Source organism: Dictyostelium purpureum (genome assembly GCF_000190715.1).
Source record: "Dictyostelium purpureum unplaced genomic scaffold DICPUscaffold_191, whole genome shotgun sequence".
NCBI classification, from domain to species: Eukaryota; Evosea; class Eumycetozoa; order Dictyosteliales; family Dictyosteliaceae; genus Dictyostelium; species Dictyostelium purpureum.
The window spans coordinates 1,388-18,823 of NW_003519527.1; the positions used below are offsets into that span (position 1 = coordinate 1,388).

Consider the following 17,436-nt stretch of genomic DNA (forward strand, 5'->3'; position numbering starts at 1 on the left):
ATTGCAAAGCAAAGGAAATTATTATAACGGCTAATTTTGAAACCATTTTCTATAATATAAAGTTGAGGGTTTTTGAATGCTATTTCCAAAACTTCTAATAATCGAGTACTATCGTTATAATCTGGATGGGCACTGATTAAAAACTTTCTAGATTTACTTTTCATTAAATTTTCAAAATGGTGCAGTACTTTTTCATTGATGTGAGGCCAATATATGTTTTGGTCACTAAATAAAAGTTGGTTTGTTTTTTTATTGTTAAAAAAGTAATCTAAAACCTCTGTTTTTGTAATTAAAGGTAAAGATTCGGGAATACACTCTTCTGAAAGACATAAGAATTCCTCTAAGTTATCAAAGGTATGTTGTATTAAATCCAATCTATTGGTTGAAATAACATTGATTTGTAACTCATAAGTAGAGTGAAATAAATTATTTGAAGAAAAAAATAAATCTTTTTGATATTTTTTGCAATTATCGCTGTTGATTACTGTAAATAGTTCTTTTCCAAATGAAATTATATCTTCACCTCTTTCTTTAATAATTTGTTCTGCTTTTGACTTTTCTTTAAAATAAATATAGTACATAGTTGGTTTTTTTGAATTAATAAATTTTAATTTATATATTGAATATAAAACTTTAAATATATTGCAGATTATTGGGTTTAAACTTTGATCATTTGACATTGATATATCATCAATGGTTGAATTTAGTTGTAGTGTGCTAAATTGGTTCAGCTCTAAATGTTTGTTTATTGATTTCACTATACTCTGGTACTTTTCTTTTGGTTCGAGATTTTTTTCTTGGGTATTCTTGTATATCTTTATTAAGATTTTGAACTTTTGCGAATACATAAACCCTCGAATAACATGGTATATTGTTAATTCTACTAAATTATAATTATATCCATTTGCTTTAAGGTACTCTGTCATCTTATAACCTTTATAGCAATTATCATAATAGTTTTCAAATTTTCCTATTTTTTTATTTAAATTTGATGAAACTGAATTTTTATCCATATTAAATACTTTGATGTACCCATTAAATGCGGGAATATTACTGTTATTAACACAAAGTTGTAACCAGAATGGGGCGTTGGTGAACTGATTATAATTGTCACAACCTTTGGAATAGTATGGAAAGTTTGAGAACAATTGTATATAGAACTCTCTATTCTCTTTGGTATCTTTGGTAATTTTTTCTATAACTATCTCCAATTCCCTGAAATTGGCCATTAAATAATTTTTACTCTTTATTTTATCTCTTATAATTGCGTCCCCATTACTAAAGTTGTCCAATACATAGCTTGCACCAATTAAATCATTGTAGCTGCACAGTTTGCTATATTTGAAATTTGAAAATATTGATTTGAAAAGAAAAACATTTCTAAATATTTTCCAGAACAACAACTCCTCAGTACTTGCATTTTCGACAGTTAACTGTGATGGTTCTTTATTTGTATTACTTTGGATCTCTTCAATTTCTTCTGTTGGACCTTTGAGATAATTTTCTATTCTATTATAGATTGAAATTTTAGTGCCACCACCACCCAAATTTAATGATATTGATAATTTTTGAAGCTTTCTATAATCTAAACTATCTGAATTAAATTCACTTTTAAATTTTTTATATGTGATTGTACTATTATCTGTATCTAAATCTTCTATTTCTTTCCTTTTCTTTTCCATGATTGTCTTTCTATATATATATTTAATATTTTTTTAAATAAAAAAATAAATAAAAGGGAAAGATATTTTATAAAAAAAAATTTAAAAACAAAAAAAAAAAAAAATTTTTTTTACATTTAATATTATGGAAAATGTTTTTTTAGAAAATCAAATAATTTTAAAAAAAATAAAAAAAATTAAAAAAAAATAAAAAAAGATATTAAAAAAAGATATTGAAAAAAATTAAGATATTTATAAAAAAAATTGAAAAAAAAATGGTGTCACCAAAAAACTATGTGAATCATTTGTTTTATGCTATAAACCATATTTAATATTTATATAATATTATATAATTTTAATATATTTTTTTATTTATTTTTATAAATGGATAAAATATTGGATCTAAACTATTAATTAAATAAGTATGGGTGTTATCAAATTGAATTGTTTTTAAGTTGTAAAATTTGGGGTTGCCATATTCATCATTTGATATTTTAATAATTGGATTTGAACTATTGATTTGAATAGTTTCCAAGTTTTTAAAATGATCAAGATTAATTTCTTTTATAAAAAAACCATTGATTTCTAAAAATTTAATATTATTATCTTTTGGAAAAGTGGTTTGATCAAACTGGTACCTATAATATCCTATCACTAATTTTTCTAAATTGATTTTGTTTTTGAAAAATGATTCATTGATGGAATCTTCTCTTCCAAAAAAAGAAAGTGAACGCAACTGCTCGGGATTTGATTCATAGTATTTGATTCTTCTATCTAGATCATAGCAATAGATAATTGGGTTTACTTTAGGATCTGAATTGAACATTAATGTGTGTTCATAGTTTTTATTTGAAATTTTGAGGTATTCTAAACTTGGTGGAATTGAACTTTCATTAATAATTTGATTATATGTGCTACCCAAAAATAGTTGTTTTAACTTTCCTGTTTTGGGTATTGTGTTTTCTCCAATTTTTTGATCAAATAAATTAAATTTAAGAAAAGTTAAAGACTCTGGGAATATATTATCTTGAACCAATGGTTTATTTCCGTTTGTAAATTCACCTAAACTAAGGTACTCTAGATTTGGTGGCAACTGATTGGGTAGCAGGGGCTTGTCGGCTAGAAGAGCACCAAAAACATTTCCAAACCGTATTGATTTCAAACTTTTTGGAAGCAATGAAATATCATAGGAACTACTATTAAATATTTTGAAATGTGATGATTTATCTATATCGATACCAAGAGTTTCTAAAACATGTAGTTTTGATAATGTTTTTAATGCTTTTCTTCTGTTGCCCACTCTATTGATGTATATATATAAGTAATTTAGGTTCTTGGGCAGATCTTGAGGCATCTTTTCAAAGGTGCAATCCAACACGGTCAATGTTTCTGGGAACTTAAAGCCTTTTTTAAATTTGAAGTTTTTCATTCCATAGATTTTTAAGTTTTTTAATGATTTAAAGCTGTTATCGAATTGAAAATACGAAATTTTTTTTACTGAAAAAAAGTAGATATCCTCGATGGTATCTGGTAATGATTCTATTTGGCATTGTGATATTCTATTGTCATACTGATAGAGGGTGAAGTTTTTTAAATTTTTTGGTAACATTTCTTTGTTGATGGGAAATTCGTAATTTTGTAAACTTAATTTGGTAATTGAATCTGGTAATGAATTTTCAACGATCTTGAAATTTTCAGTTAAACTATTAATTATTTCCAATGATTCTAAACTATTTAACCTCTTTATTATTTCCATGTCGAAGCCAGAAGGTATTGTAACCTCTTTTAACCAGTATGGTAAATTTGTGAGATCTCTTGTATAATATAAACAATTGAGATGGGTATCTGGACCATCACTATACCATATAAAATCGAGTGATTCTATATTCTTTGGCAAATCTTCTAAATTGATAGATCTTGTGTTAAATAGAATCCTAAATTTCGAATTGTATTGATTGTACTTGTAACTGTCATAATATTCTTGAGTTTCAAATACCACTAAATTATATATAATATTTAAAACCGAAATTTCTTTTGCATATCTAAAAATTTTATTTATTAAATATTTATTTTTGAAAATTTTATTATAAAATAAATTATCTGTTATATTCATTAAAATTAATTTATATATGATAAAGAAAAAAATTTTAAAAAATTTTTGAAAAAAAAAAAAAATAAAAAAATAAAAAAATATCTATTTTTTTTTTTTATATTTCAAATAATGATAAATTCAGATTAAAAATATTTTTACCAAAATCAATTAAAATATGAACTATAATAGAAAATTACAAAGAAAATAATTTACTAATTTTGATCTTCAAATAAAAAAAATAAAAAAAGAAATTAAATAAAACCGACACCACAAAACCCATTTTATTATTATTATAAATATACAATCAAAAATTTTATTATTTCCAAAATTAGAAAATTAAATTAACCAAAAAAGTAGATAATCATTCACTGAACTTTTTTTATAAAAAAACAAAAATGAATATTATTGATAAGAAAATATCTTTAAAAATATTTATTTATACCGATTCTAATAATTTAAAAAGTAAAAAAAGAAAATTATAAAAATCAATCAAATCAATTTTTTATTAATTTTTACACCACCCATATTGTTTAATCCTCTTTTATTTTTTTTAAATATATTATAATGATAATAGATGAGTTTAGATTATTATAATATTTTTATAAGATTTAAATTTTAATTTTTAATAATTACCCAGTATCAGAGTAACCCCAAATGATAAAAAAGATGTAATATTATTGTTTTTTAGGGTAGTGGGTGTGTGATTGGTGGAATTATATATTTAATTTTTATATTTTTTTGGGGTGTGGGTGGGGAAATTATTTTAAAAAATTATAAAATATTTACAATTTTATACTTTATAAGCAATTACTGCAGTAATACTGTGTTAATACTGTTAGTATCTAAACAATGTTTTAAATATATATTCAAGAAAATCAATTCTTAAATATCGGAAATATATATTAAAAATAGTAAAAAGTGAAAATAATTATTTCTATATTTAAATTTTATTTTTTTTAAAATTAATTATAAAAAAAAACTAAAAAAAAAAAGTATAAATAACTTTAAAATTTTTTATTTAATCAATATCATAAGCATTACTAATTATTTATTTATTTATTAAGAACCAAAAATACTATTTATTTAAACTAAACTTCCTTTTTTTTAAAATTAAACTTATTTATTTATTTTTTTTTATTTATTATTAATTTTTTTATATTAATTTAAAACTTTTTATTAAAACTCAATATTTATTAATTTATTTTAAAACTATTTATTTATCTTTTTTATTTATTTATTTATTAATTAATTAATTTTTCTACTTTAAAAATGTTATTCAGTAAGTATTTGATTAATTAAATTTTTTTATATTTATATAATATTAAAATTTTTTTTTTTTTTTATTAACAGAATCAATCGTTTCATTATCATCATCACAATCATCTCAACCATCAAATGTTTTATCTAAAGAAAATACATTAAACTTTGATTCAAATTCAGTTGCCGAAACCATCCAAAAGAAAATGATGTTTTTCAGTAGACCATATTGTTTCTAAAAAAAAAAAAAAAAATAAAAAAAAACTTATCTTTTTCAAAACTAATTTTAATTTTTGATTATTATTAAAAATGAGTATTTCAATTATAATAATTTCTTTTTTTTAATTTATTTTATTATTTATTTGTTTTTTAAATTTTTTTTTTTTTTTTTTTTTTTTAATGTAATTAATATTATAAAATATAAACATACAATAACAGAAAACACTAAAAGTTAATAAATAAATCTAATGATATCTAAAATTTTAAATTTTTTCATTCAAATAAAACTAAAATAAAAAACTATTTAATTAAAAAAATAACTATTACATCTTTTTTATTTGTCTATTATTACATTTCTTTTTTATTTTTTATTTTTTTTTTTGTTAAATTATTATTGCAATCTGTTTTGGTTAAAATAAAAACCATTTAAATATCTATCTTTAATTTCTGATATAGGACTTCTTTGGAATATTTTACTGTTTGCTTTTTTACCGGTATTACCTGTACCATTATGACCCTCGATTACCTGTTGCAACTCTTTTAATAAACCTGATAATGTTGAGCTTGAATAACCATGACATTGAAAAGTTTTTTGATGATAATTATTAATTTTAATTCTTATTGTAAAATCTATAAGCGCTGTTTCTCCTGTAGTACCACTATTACTATTACCACCACCACCACTGCTATTATTTTTTGATTTTATTTTTAAATAAATATAATTTGGACATACTGGGTCTAAAAATAATAAGTAACCAATACCATTTAAACTATTTAACATTGAGCTACTAGGTATGAAATCTTTCTTTACACAGTACCCATACATTCCTTGAATATCACAAAAATTTTGAACACTTCTAAATAAACTTGATGATATTGGTGAGAATAATATATAGAATCTTGCAAAACTATCTACTGTTACATCCTTATTCTTTTCACTGACCTTTAATATATATTTTATATAATCGAGCATATATTCGTGATATGGTGATAATTTATTAATGGTATTGATATTATTACTGTTACTTTTATTATTGTTATTATTATTATTTATATTGGTCTTTAATGGTTTTGAATAGTCTATTTTAATTTGAGATAATAGATATGATTTGAAATCTTGCCATGGAATAGACTCTAATATCTTAACTTGGCTATTATTGTTGCTACTACTACCACCATTTAATTTATAGCCACAACAATTTTTCCAAAATATTTTACCGCTATTTATTGGTACACTACTTGTTATAATTTCCTCTAATCTTGATTTAATATCTTTAAAGTCTGGTCTAATCGATGGATCTTGTTTCCAGCATAGTCTAATTAAATCTTGAATACTTATGGGTAGATGGTCTAATGGTAAATGAGACTCTCTTTCCATTTCGTTCTTTATGTTTTTAATTTGATCTCTGGTTAAACTTTCATAAGGAATTCTCCAATTTAATAGCTCCCACAGCATTATACCAAATGAAAATACATCACTTGCCCTACCGACACTAGAGTTGTTGAAAAACTCTGGGGAAGTGTATCTATATGATCCCATATTAACCATATGTCTAGGACTATTGCTTGATGATTTACTGATTCCAAAGTCGATTAACTTTATTTCTCCGCTTGAGCTTTTTAAAATATTTGATGGTTTCAAATCCAAATGAAGTATGGATTTTTCGTAGTGAAGATAAATCATTGCATCTACAACGGACTGCATATCTTGAATGACTACAAGTGGATTTGGAAGCTGTTGATGTTGAATTTGGATATCTATTAATTGACGCGGCGAATGTTGTTTTGGTTCTAACGGCTGTTGCTGTGGATACTTTTCTAAACTGCCCTGATCCATATACTCTAATAATATAATTTTCTCTAAAGTTGAGCTGGTTATAATTTTGATAATATTGCTGTGGTCTAGCTTCTCTAATATTGAAACTTCATTTTCAAACAAACTACTGACCTCTGCAGATGAAGAGAGAGAAGAAGCACTCTTAAACTTTTTTAATGCACAGCCCATGTATCTATAAATGACAGAATGACCACCTTCACCAATTTTATTACTTTCATCAAAAATTGATTCTAAATTATTTGGTAATATAAATGATGTTGCTATTGACCCTGATGTTGATGGTGTTGATTTTAATCCATCACTATTACTATTACTATTATTATTATTAATATTATCATTATTTAGTGTATCATCTAAATTACTTTGACTTTGACTGTATAATGGTTTAAACAATAGTGATTTTATACTATTGGTTCGCATTAAATTTTGAATCGACTGGATTCTTTGGATGGTTCCTTGTTGTGGTGGTTGCTGAGTAGAGTTTGATAATGATGTTGGTTTTAATGATGCATCACTGCTATTATTATTTATATCTGTTGGAATATTTTTATTACTATTTAAATTTAATATTGGTTTCTTTGGTATTATTTTAGTTTCTATAATTTCCTCGAACGGTTCCTCTTCTTCTTTTTCTTCTTTTTTAACTTTTTTAACGTTTCCAAAATGATCCTCTTCAATTTCCTCTTCTTTTTTCTTTTTACCATTCAATTTTTTATTTTTCTTATCTTCATCTTCGCTGTTATTATCACTATCTTCTTTTTCACTTTCATCATCGTCATCTTCATCATCGTCCTTTATAAAAGTTTGTAAATATTTTAAATTAAATGGCTTTTGCTATAAAAGAAATAAAAAGTTTATATTAATGTTATTATTATTGTTATTATAATTATAATTAATAATAATATACATACTATATATGATGATTGTATTTTTCTTAGTTTAGAATCAATTATATCAAATAATATTGTTTTCTCTTTTGTTAAAAGTTGCTTTACTAAATTCATAAAAGATTCCTTTTCATCTTTTTTTAACAAGAGTAACCTTTTTTCAAAAGAATTCATTATTATTTATTATTATTATTTAATTTACAGATTTATTTATTTGATAGATTGATTGATTTGGTTGTTATTTACATAGTTATTTCATAATAATGTAATGATTAAAAACTTTATGATTTATATGAATGAAATCCAACCAAATATTTATTATTTTGTTGCATACTGATTAAAAATAATAATTTAAAAAAAAAAAAAATTAAAAAATTAAAAAATAAAAAAATTAAAAAAAAAAAATAAAAAAAAAATAAAAAAAAAATCTATATTTATAGCTCGTCTTTAGGTGAAAAGTTTTAAAATAAAACAAATTAATTATGATGATAATTTGCATTACACAAAAAAAAAAAATAATTAAAAATATTTTTTGTAGTTAAGTGGGACGAAATTTTTTCTTTAAAAAAAATATAGGCAAAATATATTTAGATGACAACAAAAAAAAAAAAAATAATATTTTGTTTCGGATCCATTTTTATCGTTTTGATCAAAATAAATATTTTTCATTTTATTTAATAAAAGAAAACAAATAATATTTTTTTTGATGAAAATAGGTTTGTTATTCACAAATTCCCCATTTTTAATTAGAATCCTTTTTTTATATTAAATAAAAAAAATATTTTAATTAATTTAAATGTTTATCTCTATTTTTATTTAAAAAATATACACAAACTTGAAATCAATTATCATAAAAAATTGAATAATAAAAATAAAAAAAAAATAAATTTTTTTTTTTTTTTTTTAAAAAAATTTTGTTGGATTATTTCTGTTTACTATCATAAATATAAATATATAAAAAAAATTAAAAATTTACTTTTATATGCATATGATTGATAAATTTTATTAGATTTTTTTTTTTACATATTAATTTTTGGTGGCAAAAAAAAAAACTGTTTTTGGAAAATTTTTTAATTATGATAAAATTTGGGAAAAAACCAAATTTTTCTATAAAAAAATTCTATTAAACAATACCAAAAAAATCACTTCACGGTTAGCGATTTACAAAATCTTTTTATTTTTATTTTTTTTTTATTTTTTTTTTTTTTATATTTATTTTATTTTTATTTTATTTTAAATAATATAAAGATATTTTTGATTTTCCTGTCTTTTTTCAAATAAACAAAAAAAAATCATATAAACAAGTGATGACAGAGTGTTGTCAATATTTTTTTGGATCAAAAAAATTATATATAAAATAAAAATTTTGTTCTATATATAAAATTTTTATTTTATTTTTTTTAAACAATAATGAAAAAGTATATTTTATTAATATTTATTTTTACAGTTATAAACTGTTGTTTAGGTGGTCAGTTTTTTGGAAATATTTCAAGTGATCTAAAAAATCTTAAACCAACATCAAAAGTTTTTAGTTATAATCTTGTTTTAGAAAACATTAATGATTACTATTTTTCATATTTAAATTTTAATGAAAACTTTACATACACTGGTTATCATTTAGGTTTAACTTTTAAAAATTTTAAACCATGGATGATAGTAGATTCTAAAAAATGCAAGTTATCAAAATATATTATTATAATTATACAAGATTTATTTATTTCTTATATTAAAATATTTAAATTTATGTATAGTGTTTTTTATAGGATTAAATTTAGATTTCGCCTTGCATGATACAGAAACTGGATATTTTGGATTGGATTTAAAAAAACCACTAGGTTTATCAAAGCTTTCATACCCAAATATATATAAAAACATTTTTTATGATGACGAATTGGATTTATTACTAATGACCACAAGTAATAGCACACATAATTATATTTGTGTATATAGTTTTGAAAAAGATTCACAGTAAGTATTTTACATTTATTTCAAATAGAGTTGCTTATGAACCCTTTTTACTAATATTTTTTTTATAGTTATTCAATTTATGTTGATTTTAATACAACTGTATATAGTGTAAGAGATGCTTATTATGATATCAAAGAGAAAGTATATGTATTTTCAAAAACATTGCCATTACAAGTATTTAGATTAGAAGTTTTAAAAAACACAACCGAAATGTTTAATATCGAAGGTGTATATATTAGCCAAAATTTAAATAGCTATGTGTCATCTTATAAAAACCAATTTGTTTTTTTAGGAAAGAATGAAGCTGATCCAGTTATGATGTTATACCTATTTAATACAAATACCAAATCATTGGAACTTTTATTCCAAACCAATAAGAAAGTAAAATATAGTAGCATTAATTTGGTTAGAGGTTTGAATCCACGTTTTGTTTATTTCAGTAATTTAAATACTAATGCAGAGGGTTACTTGTTTGATTTAGAAACAAAAACAATAGAATCTTTCAACACAACTAAAAAAAACCGCAATCAAGATGGCGTTGTTACAAGCTTGGTTGCTAACGAATTTTTAACCTCAATAGTCCCAAATTTTCGTTATGTACCTATAGCTTATGACTCTTCATATTATAAAGAAACAATAAGCACTGCATTATCAGTCAATAGTTTTAATCTTTCATTAGTATTTATTTTATTATTAACATCATTAATATTGTTAATTTAAAAATTTAATAAACTATAATCAATTATTTTACATCCCCTATTGTTTTTTTTTATTTACAGATAATTTGGTAATGAGATAATTTCAAATTATTTTTTTATTTTTTTCTTTTTATTTCTAATACTTTTTTTTAAATTATTAAATAGTTCTTTTAGGTTTTTATTATCATAATAATCTTCAATTAAATCTGATAGTTGATACACTTTTTGATTTTGTTCGATATAATCGTAAACTTTGTTAAATAAAAATGAAATTATTGGAAGGTTTTGAAATTGAATGGACCACACAAATAAATCCCAATTGAAATGTCTATTAAATAATTCAATGTTGCAAAGTTTCTTTAGAGTGTCTAAATCGCATTGGAATACCAGTACTTTTAAAATGTTGAAAAAGAAATCACCTAAATAAAACTGAAGTTTTAAATTGTTGTTACTTGATTCTGAAGAGTGATGAAGACTATTATTTCTTAAAGTTATGCAGTAGTATGCCAAGAACATTGATATCGTATCTTTATGGGAAAAGCTTGACAAGAGAATGGAGAAATCAGCTACAGTCGTTTTGGTAAAAAAGTTGAATAGATCCGAAAGGCATTTGTTTTTAAATAAAAACTCTGTTATTAACTCCTCTCTACAGTGGTAGAGTATTGGCGCTATACATGTTGGGTCAATTTGATTTACATTCCAATTAATGTACTTGGACCTAATGAACAACTCTCCTGTTTTAATATGACCATTTACGAAGGCGATAATAAAAGTTTCGGGTATAAATCTTTGATGTTCACCAGAGTTTTGATATTTTAATTTGGTAGCTAAAATTTTTTCTATAATCGAATAGTCTGATCCTTGTGCAAGTAGTATTCTAATATCGCTGTTATTATTATCGCTAACGTATTGACCTGTTTCATGGATTGAATCTAATATATAGTCTATTATCTCTTGATTTTCCATATAACATGCCATAGTTAATGATTTTGTAATTTTAAATTTTTTATTTTTTATTAAATATTTTATTATTTCATTTTTATTTTTATAAATTGATTCTATTGTATTATTACTGTTATTATTATTTAGATTACTGTTATTGATTTTATATTCATCTATATTGTGTTGTTGGTTATGTCTATTTTTTTGATGCTTTTTTAATTGATGTTTTTTTAGTGGGTCATCGTTATTAATGATTGCTAATGAGATGTATGTATCTATTATTGAATGATTTTGAACTTGATGTAAATATTTAACTATTTCTAGTGAGCCCTTTAGTATTGGAAATAGTAATAAATGAAGATCTTTGACTTCTACATGACCATAATAAGGTAGATTTGAAATAAATTCATAAAGTTCTTGATTCAAATTTATTAATGATAATCTTAGCCATAATATATAGTCTTCTAAATCTATTGTTTTTTCTCTCGGTTCTTTTAAAAGGATATCCATAAAGATTTCTTTTTGGTTAAAGAAGCACAGTGTGGATAGTAATCTTTGAATACTGAGTATGTTGGAGTCACTGTCTATTGATTTTTTTGATAAGAGATGGTCTATTATTAGTCTATTACACCCAATACCATTTGCTGTTGCTAAAGTTTCAAAAGATTCATCAATGGCTACACGAGGGTACAGTAATTCCATTATTTTGAAATACTTTTTAGAACATTCATCGTTACGGCCTTTAAGGTAATTGTGATGCATTTCTTGTTTTGATTCATTAACAAATGGTCTTAGTTCTTGTTTTAAAAAATTGGGACATACCAAAAATGAATTATTGGATTCTGACTTTAAAGTTATAATATCGATAGGTGTAGTTGATGAATGGTCGTAAATATGAATATCGTAATTATTTACATTGGCTGCTTCGTTGATATCGGTATCTTCATAGTTTGATTTAGGGTATCTTTCAAGTATGTCTAATAGATGAAATAAATTTGTTTCAAATTTAGATATTATAGGTTCGATTGATATTGAAAAGGTTGAAGAGTTTATAAAGTGCGTCGAATACATTGGAATGCCAGTTAAACATGCCAATTCGAATGCTACAGGTGCTATATAGCTAGAGTAGTTGGTGTTGCCTCTGCTTTCATTTCTTTCTATCCATGCAGCCAGCAATTCATATTCGCCAAGAAATGCAACGATCGATGTAAAGTAAATTGATAGTTCAAAGTCATTGTTGAAAAAGTACCATAATAATTTAACCGAGTCTTCTGTATCTTTACCATGCTTATCAAAGATTGATTTTATAAATCTTGGTAGAAGTATATTTGATTGGGATTTTAAGACATCTAGACCAAAAACTTTAACTAGGAATTCTATAGTATCATAGTTCTTTGGTTCGACCTTTTGAATTATTTTAGCCTGTGGAATCTTGTGCAACAAACCGGTTTTTTCATCTGCAATCCTTAATAGCTCTATTGGTAGCGTTGGTTCTGTGTTATATAAGTTAATTAGCTCTTCAATAACACCATTTTCTGTATGCTGATATAGTTCTTTATTATCAATTACAACCTGTAAAATATATGATAAAAATTCTTCTTTTGATTCTCTTTGTTGTTGTTGTTGATGATGCTGATGTTCATTGGGATCATTACTGTTGTGCCTTTTGATTTGATCTTTAATAAACGGTAGTAATAGTGATTTATCATTGCCTTTATTTATTATATAGTCTATAAGGTATTTTATTATATCTAATGGTAAGAGTGGCCTGGATCTGATGATTATTCGCTTAATTACATCTTCTTTGGTTAGGAATGATGAAAAGCAGCAACTTTCTTCAAAAAAGTACTTTAGTCTAGATAAGCTACCAAACTTTAAGATTCCATCTACTAATAAAAAAGTGGAGCCTTCGTACATTGCCATTATATCACGCTCGTTTTTTGGTTGTTTTTTTATAAAAGGTTGAATAAAATTGGTCGTTTGAACGAACATATAGTTATCGTTGTCATATTCATCCTCCTCTTCCTCATCCTCCTCTTCCTCTACATAGAAATCAATATTTACACTTCTTCTTCCAGAGTCACTACTTTTATTTTTCTTGGTTCTATAGCTTGAATCTTTTCCTAAACCTTCTAAAAACTCTAACCCATTTAAATTTACAGAATTACACGGTTTATAATTATCTTGCCAATACGTTAATAAATCTCTAAATAAACCTTCATCATGAATTAAACCAACTAAAACTAAAGATTCGTGATCAATTTTTAAAAACAAATTATAAATTGTATTATTATTATTATTATTATTATTATTATTATTATCGTTTATATTATTATATTGCTTTATTTTATTTATTTTATCCCTTATTAAGTTGAAATGATTGTTCTTTAAAAGCCAATATAAATTGTTTGCTTCATAATACGAATACGACTTTTTGTATCTATTTAATTGATATACTGCTTTAAAAATTTCGTTTAGAATGGTTTTATTTCTAAATGTTTTAAAAAATAATACCTCTGTTTTAATGGGGAGATAAATGTTATAATTAGTATAAATTATAGATTAAAGTAAAGATAATATTCAAATTATTATTAATAATAATAATAATAATAATAATAATAATAATAATAATAATAATAGTAATTCTAATATTACCTAATTTATTTTCATTGTTATTCATATTTTAAATATTTTAAAAAAAAAAAAAATATTTTAATTTAAAAAATATTTTTATTTTTTTAATATTTTTTTTTTTAGTTTTAAAATTTTTTTTTAAAATATATTGCAATTAAAAAAATTATTTTAAGTTTTATTATTTGAATTGTCAAATGGAATTTAAAATTATTTAAACTACTCGTTTTCAAGTATTTCTTTTTTCATCCAGAATTATTATAAATTCAGAAAGTGTAGGTTTCGTTACTTTGAACTATTTTTGTAACTGTTAGCACTGAATAAAATAGAGAATATCTAATAATCGAAACAAGGTGTAAATTTAATTTAATCATATTGTCTGGTGACTATGTTTGATAATATATCCTTACTCTCTCTCCAAGTAGTGCCATTACTGATGCTTTTTTGGGTATATTATTATTTCTTGATAATGGTGATTTAAAATCATAACTACATGTAAATTTTTTGATTGATGGAGGAAGATTTCCGCCATATTTATTTAATTGAAAAGTTTCGCCAAGAACTAACTCTGTTATTTCTGGAATTGAGTCTATAAATTGATTAAACGATGGAATTATAAGTGATTATTTTGAACGAGATGAATTGGTATGAAGCATTAAACATTCCAGTGGTTGGTTAAATAGAGTAATTTCAAGGGTAATATTTTCATCTTTTAACATTTTTAATTCGAAGATAGTTAAATAAAAAACAAAAAAAATTTTCATGCAAAACTATCAAACAGATAGAAGGCAATTTTTGAACCAACTGCACAATTAAATAAAAAAAAAAAATATAATATTTATAATTTAGTTTATTCTCTTTGTTTTTTCTCTTTATTGTTATACAATCAATTTGACTACTCAAGGGTTTCATTATACTTTCTTTTATTTTTTCTCTTTATTGTAATACTTGAAATATTGTTTGGAATATATTCCTTAATTTGTTCGTCTGAAAAATGACAGTTGCAAACACCAAAAGTTAAATTAATTACAGATGGTGGAAGGTTGCTAAAAGATTTAAACTCTTCCAAATCTTTGAAATTTTCACCTAATGTTAATGTGTGAACTGTTTCTGGAATACTATTTTTTATAATTGGGTAGTTATAATTATCTAATATTACTTCTAAAGCATTTTTTGGTATATTGTTATTCATTCTTAATGGTGATTTAAAATCATAACTGCATGTAAATTTTTTGATTGATGGAGGAAGATTACCGCCATTTTCATTAAATTTAAAATCCTTGCCAAGAACCAACTCTGATACTGTTTCTGGAATTGACTCATCATCGAGCATTTGATTAAATGATGTTAATGTGAGCGATATTAATGTTGATGGGATTGAACCGCATGGAATAGGTTTATTGAATGATGGTAGTATAAGCGAGGTAACTGATAGATTACGAATTGGAGTTTCGAGAAAATTCAACTCTTGGTTAAACAGAGGTAGAATAAGTGTTATTGATTTTGTTGGTCGTTGATTTAAATCGAATCCTAAAGATATATCATTGAATTCCTGTAATGTTATTTGAGTAACCTCCTCTCCTATTGAACAAAGTTTATCTAATTCTGAATTTTTTAATTCAACAGGTATGTTTTTTATATTATTACACTGACCTATTTTCTTTTGTATAGATACAATAAAATCATGGGTTACCAAGTCTTTTGCTTTTGGTCTTGATTCTGAATCGAAAATTAAACAATGTTGAATAAAATTTCTGCATTTGTTGGATAAATGTGATGGAATATCAGGTATACCATTTGGTCGTTCCCCTACTAAACTACCACCTGCCATCTCTATTAATGTACAACCTATACTCCATATATCTGATTTGCTGCTTGCCTTAGAGTTGTTAATAAGGACCTCTGGTGCCATATGAGTGGGTGTTCCACAGATAGATGAATATTTTGAATTGTTTTTGTCACCATAAAACTTGGATATATCAAAGTCAATTAACTTTAAACTTTCTATTTTCCCATCAATTAGCAATGAAAGAATATTATCACACTTAATATCCCTATGATGTATATATTTTTTATTTAGATATACAACGGTGTGTATGAGAAAATTAGCAACCTTTTGAATTTGTATTTCTGTAAAGGTTGAAAATTCGCAAAATTTTAAATTTGTTTTTTTTTTTAGTTCTAAAATCTGATATATGCTTTTATATTCTTTTAAATATTCCATATAAGTAAATAAACAGTCGAAATACCCTTTGTGATGCCCAAATGCATAATCATAAATATCTATTATATTTTTATGTTTAATATTTATTAATTTATCCAATACTTTAATTTCATTTTCATTCTATAATAATTATAATATTTATTAAAACAATGGTAAACAAATAATACTTTAAATAAATATAAATACTTACATTTTTATATTCTTCTGAAATTTTGATTGCACATTCGATATTTTGAGGAATATATTTAGTGTTTTTTTTTTTTTTTCCTAAATAAACACCAATACAACGTGCACCTTTTCCCAATACAGTTTCAAAATCTATATCCCATTCGTTATTATCATGGTGCTTTGTGTATGAAGATTCTGATGCTAACATTTAATATTAAATTTTGAAATTTAAAATAAAAAAATTTAAAAAAAAAAAATTTTGGTTAAAAAAAATAAAATTGAAAAAAAAAATATTAAAAAAAAGATTTTTTTTAATAATATTGCACGAGCCAAAACAGTTTGCGCAAATTTGAAATCAAATGTGTGGGCAAACTTGACCAGCTTTTATAATATAATGAAAGAAATAATAATTCAAAATCAATTATCAATATAAAGTCAAAATGAAAACCATATAGTCAATGAGAATTCGAAACCAAATAGATATAAAACATTATATAGTTTATAAATTCATTTCTAAATCAGGATTCAAAGTCAAAGTTTCCACAATAAAAAAAAATAAAAAATTTAATAAGAAAATTTTAAATAATAAAAATTTAAAATAATATTTGTGAATATAGAAATATATTTAATTAGAAAAATAGATAACTTTAAAAAGAATGGTGATGATATTCACTTGTTTGCCAACGATCCCTATGAAGAAGAGTATTACAGTCCAGAACTACAAAAAAAAAATTACAAAACATTGCAAACTGCTTAATTAAAATATCATATATTTGACAACTCTTGTGAACTGTTAGACGAGCATTTATTAGATATTAAGCTCATCTTTTTCAATTTAATTTTATATTTTAA

The 17,436-nt window shown here is 23.4% G+C and overlaps 6 protein-coding genes across 6 annotated transcripts; 2 read left to right on the forward strand and 4 right to left on the reverse strand.

The window, feature by feature from the left end:
- Positions 1-1,493: 1,493 nt before the first annotated feature.
- On the reverse strand, positions 1,494-1,682 carry DICPUDRAFT_36311 (uncharacterized protein; the record flags this gene model as incomplete). Its single annotated transcript, XM_003289731.1, has 1 exon — positions 1,494-1,682. A coding segment is annotated over one exon (189 nt), but the record flags the coding sequence as incomplete, so codon positions are not given.
- Positions 1,683-5,022: 3,340 nt separating this feature from the next.
- Positions 5,023-5,249, forward strand: DICPUDRAFT_154222 (uncharacterized protein; the record flags this gene model as incomplete). Its single annotated transcript, XM_003289719.1, has 2 exons — positions 5,023-5,032; positions 5,104-5,249. 2 exons carry the CDS (start codon positions 5,023-5,025, stop codon positions 5,247-5,249), a joined length of 156 nt encoding a protein of 51 aa, XP_003289767.1.
- A 371-nt stretch (positions 5,250-5,620) lies between these two features.
- DICPUDRAFT_154223 (uncharacterized protein) lies at positions 5,621-8,127 on the reverse strand (the record flags this gene model as incomplete). Its single annotated transcript, XM_003289732.1, has 2 exons — positions 5,621-7,900; positions 7,978-8,127. 2 exons carry the CDS (start codon positions 8,125-8,127, stop codon positions 5,621-5,623), a joined length of 2,430 nt encoding a protein of 809 aa, XP_003289780.1.
- A 1,236-nt stretch (positions 8,128-9,363) lies between these two features.
- DICPUDRAFT_154224 (uncharacterized protein) lies at positions 9,364-10,641 on the forward strand (the record flags this gene model as incomplete). The annotated part of the gene is made up of 2 exons (XM_003289720.1): positions 9,364-9,698; positions 9,990-10,641. 2 exons carry the CDS (start codon positions 9,364-9,366, stop codon positions 10,639-10,641), a joined length of 987 nt encoding a protein of 328 aa, XP_003289768.1.
- Positions 10,642-10,692: 51 nt separating this feature from the next.
- Positions 10,693-11,715, reverse strand: DICPUDRAFT_92369 (uncharacterized protein). Its single transcript, XM_003289733.1, has one exon. It carries the CDS (start codon positions 11,595-11,597, stop codon positions 10,728-10,730), a length of 870 nt encoding a protein of 289 aa, XP_003289781.1. The 5' UTR covers positions 11,598-11,715; the 3' UTR covers positions 10,693-10,727.
- Positions 11,716-14,989: 3,274 nt separating this feature from the next.
- DICPUDRAFT_98488 (uncharacterized protein) lies at positions 14,990-16,792 on the reverse strand (the record flags this gene model as incomplete). The annotated part of the gene is made up of 3 exons (XM_003289734.1): positions 14,990-16,246; positions 16,442-16,536; positions 16,607-16,792. The coding sequence occupies 3 exons, from the start codon at positions 16,790-16,792 to the stop codon at positions 15,088-15,090; spliced, it is 1,440 nt and encodes a 479-aa protein (XP_003289782.1). The 3' UTR covers positions 14,990-15,087.
- Between the last annotated feature and the right edge of the window lie 644 nt (positions 16,793-17,436).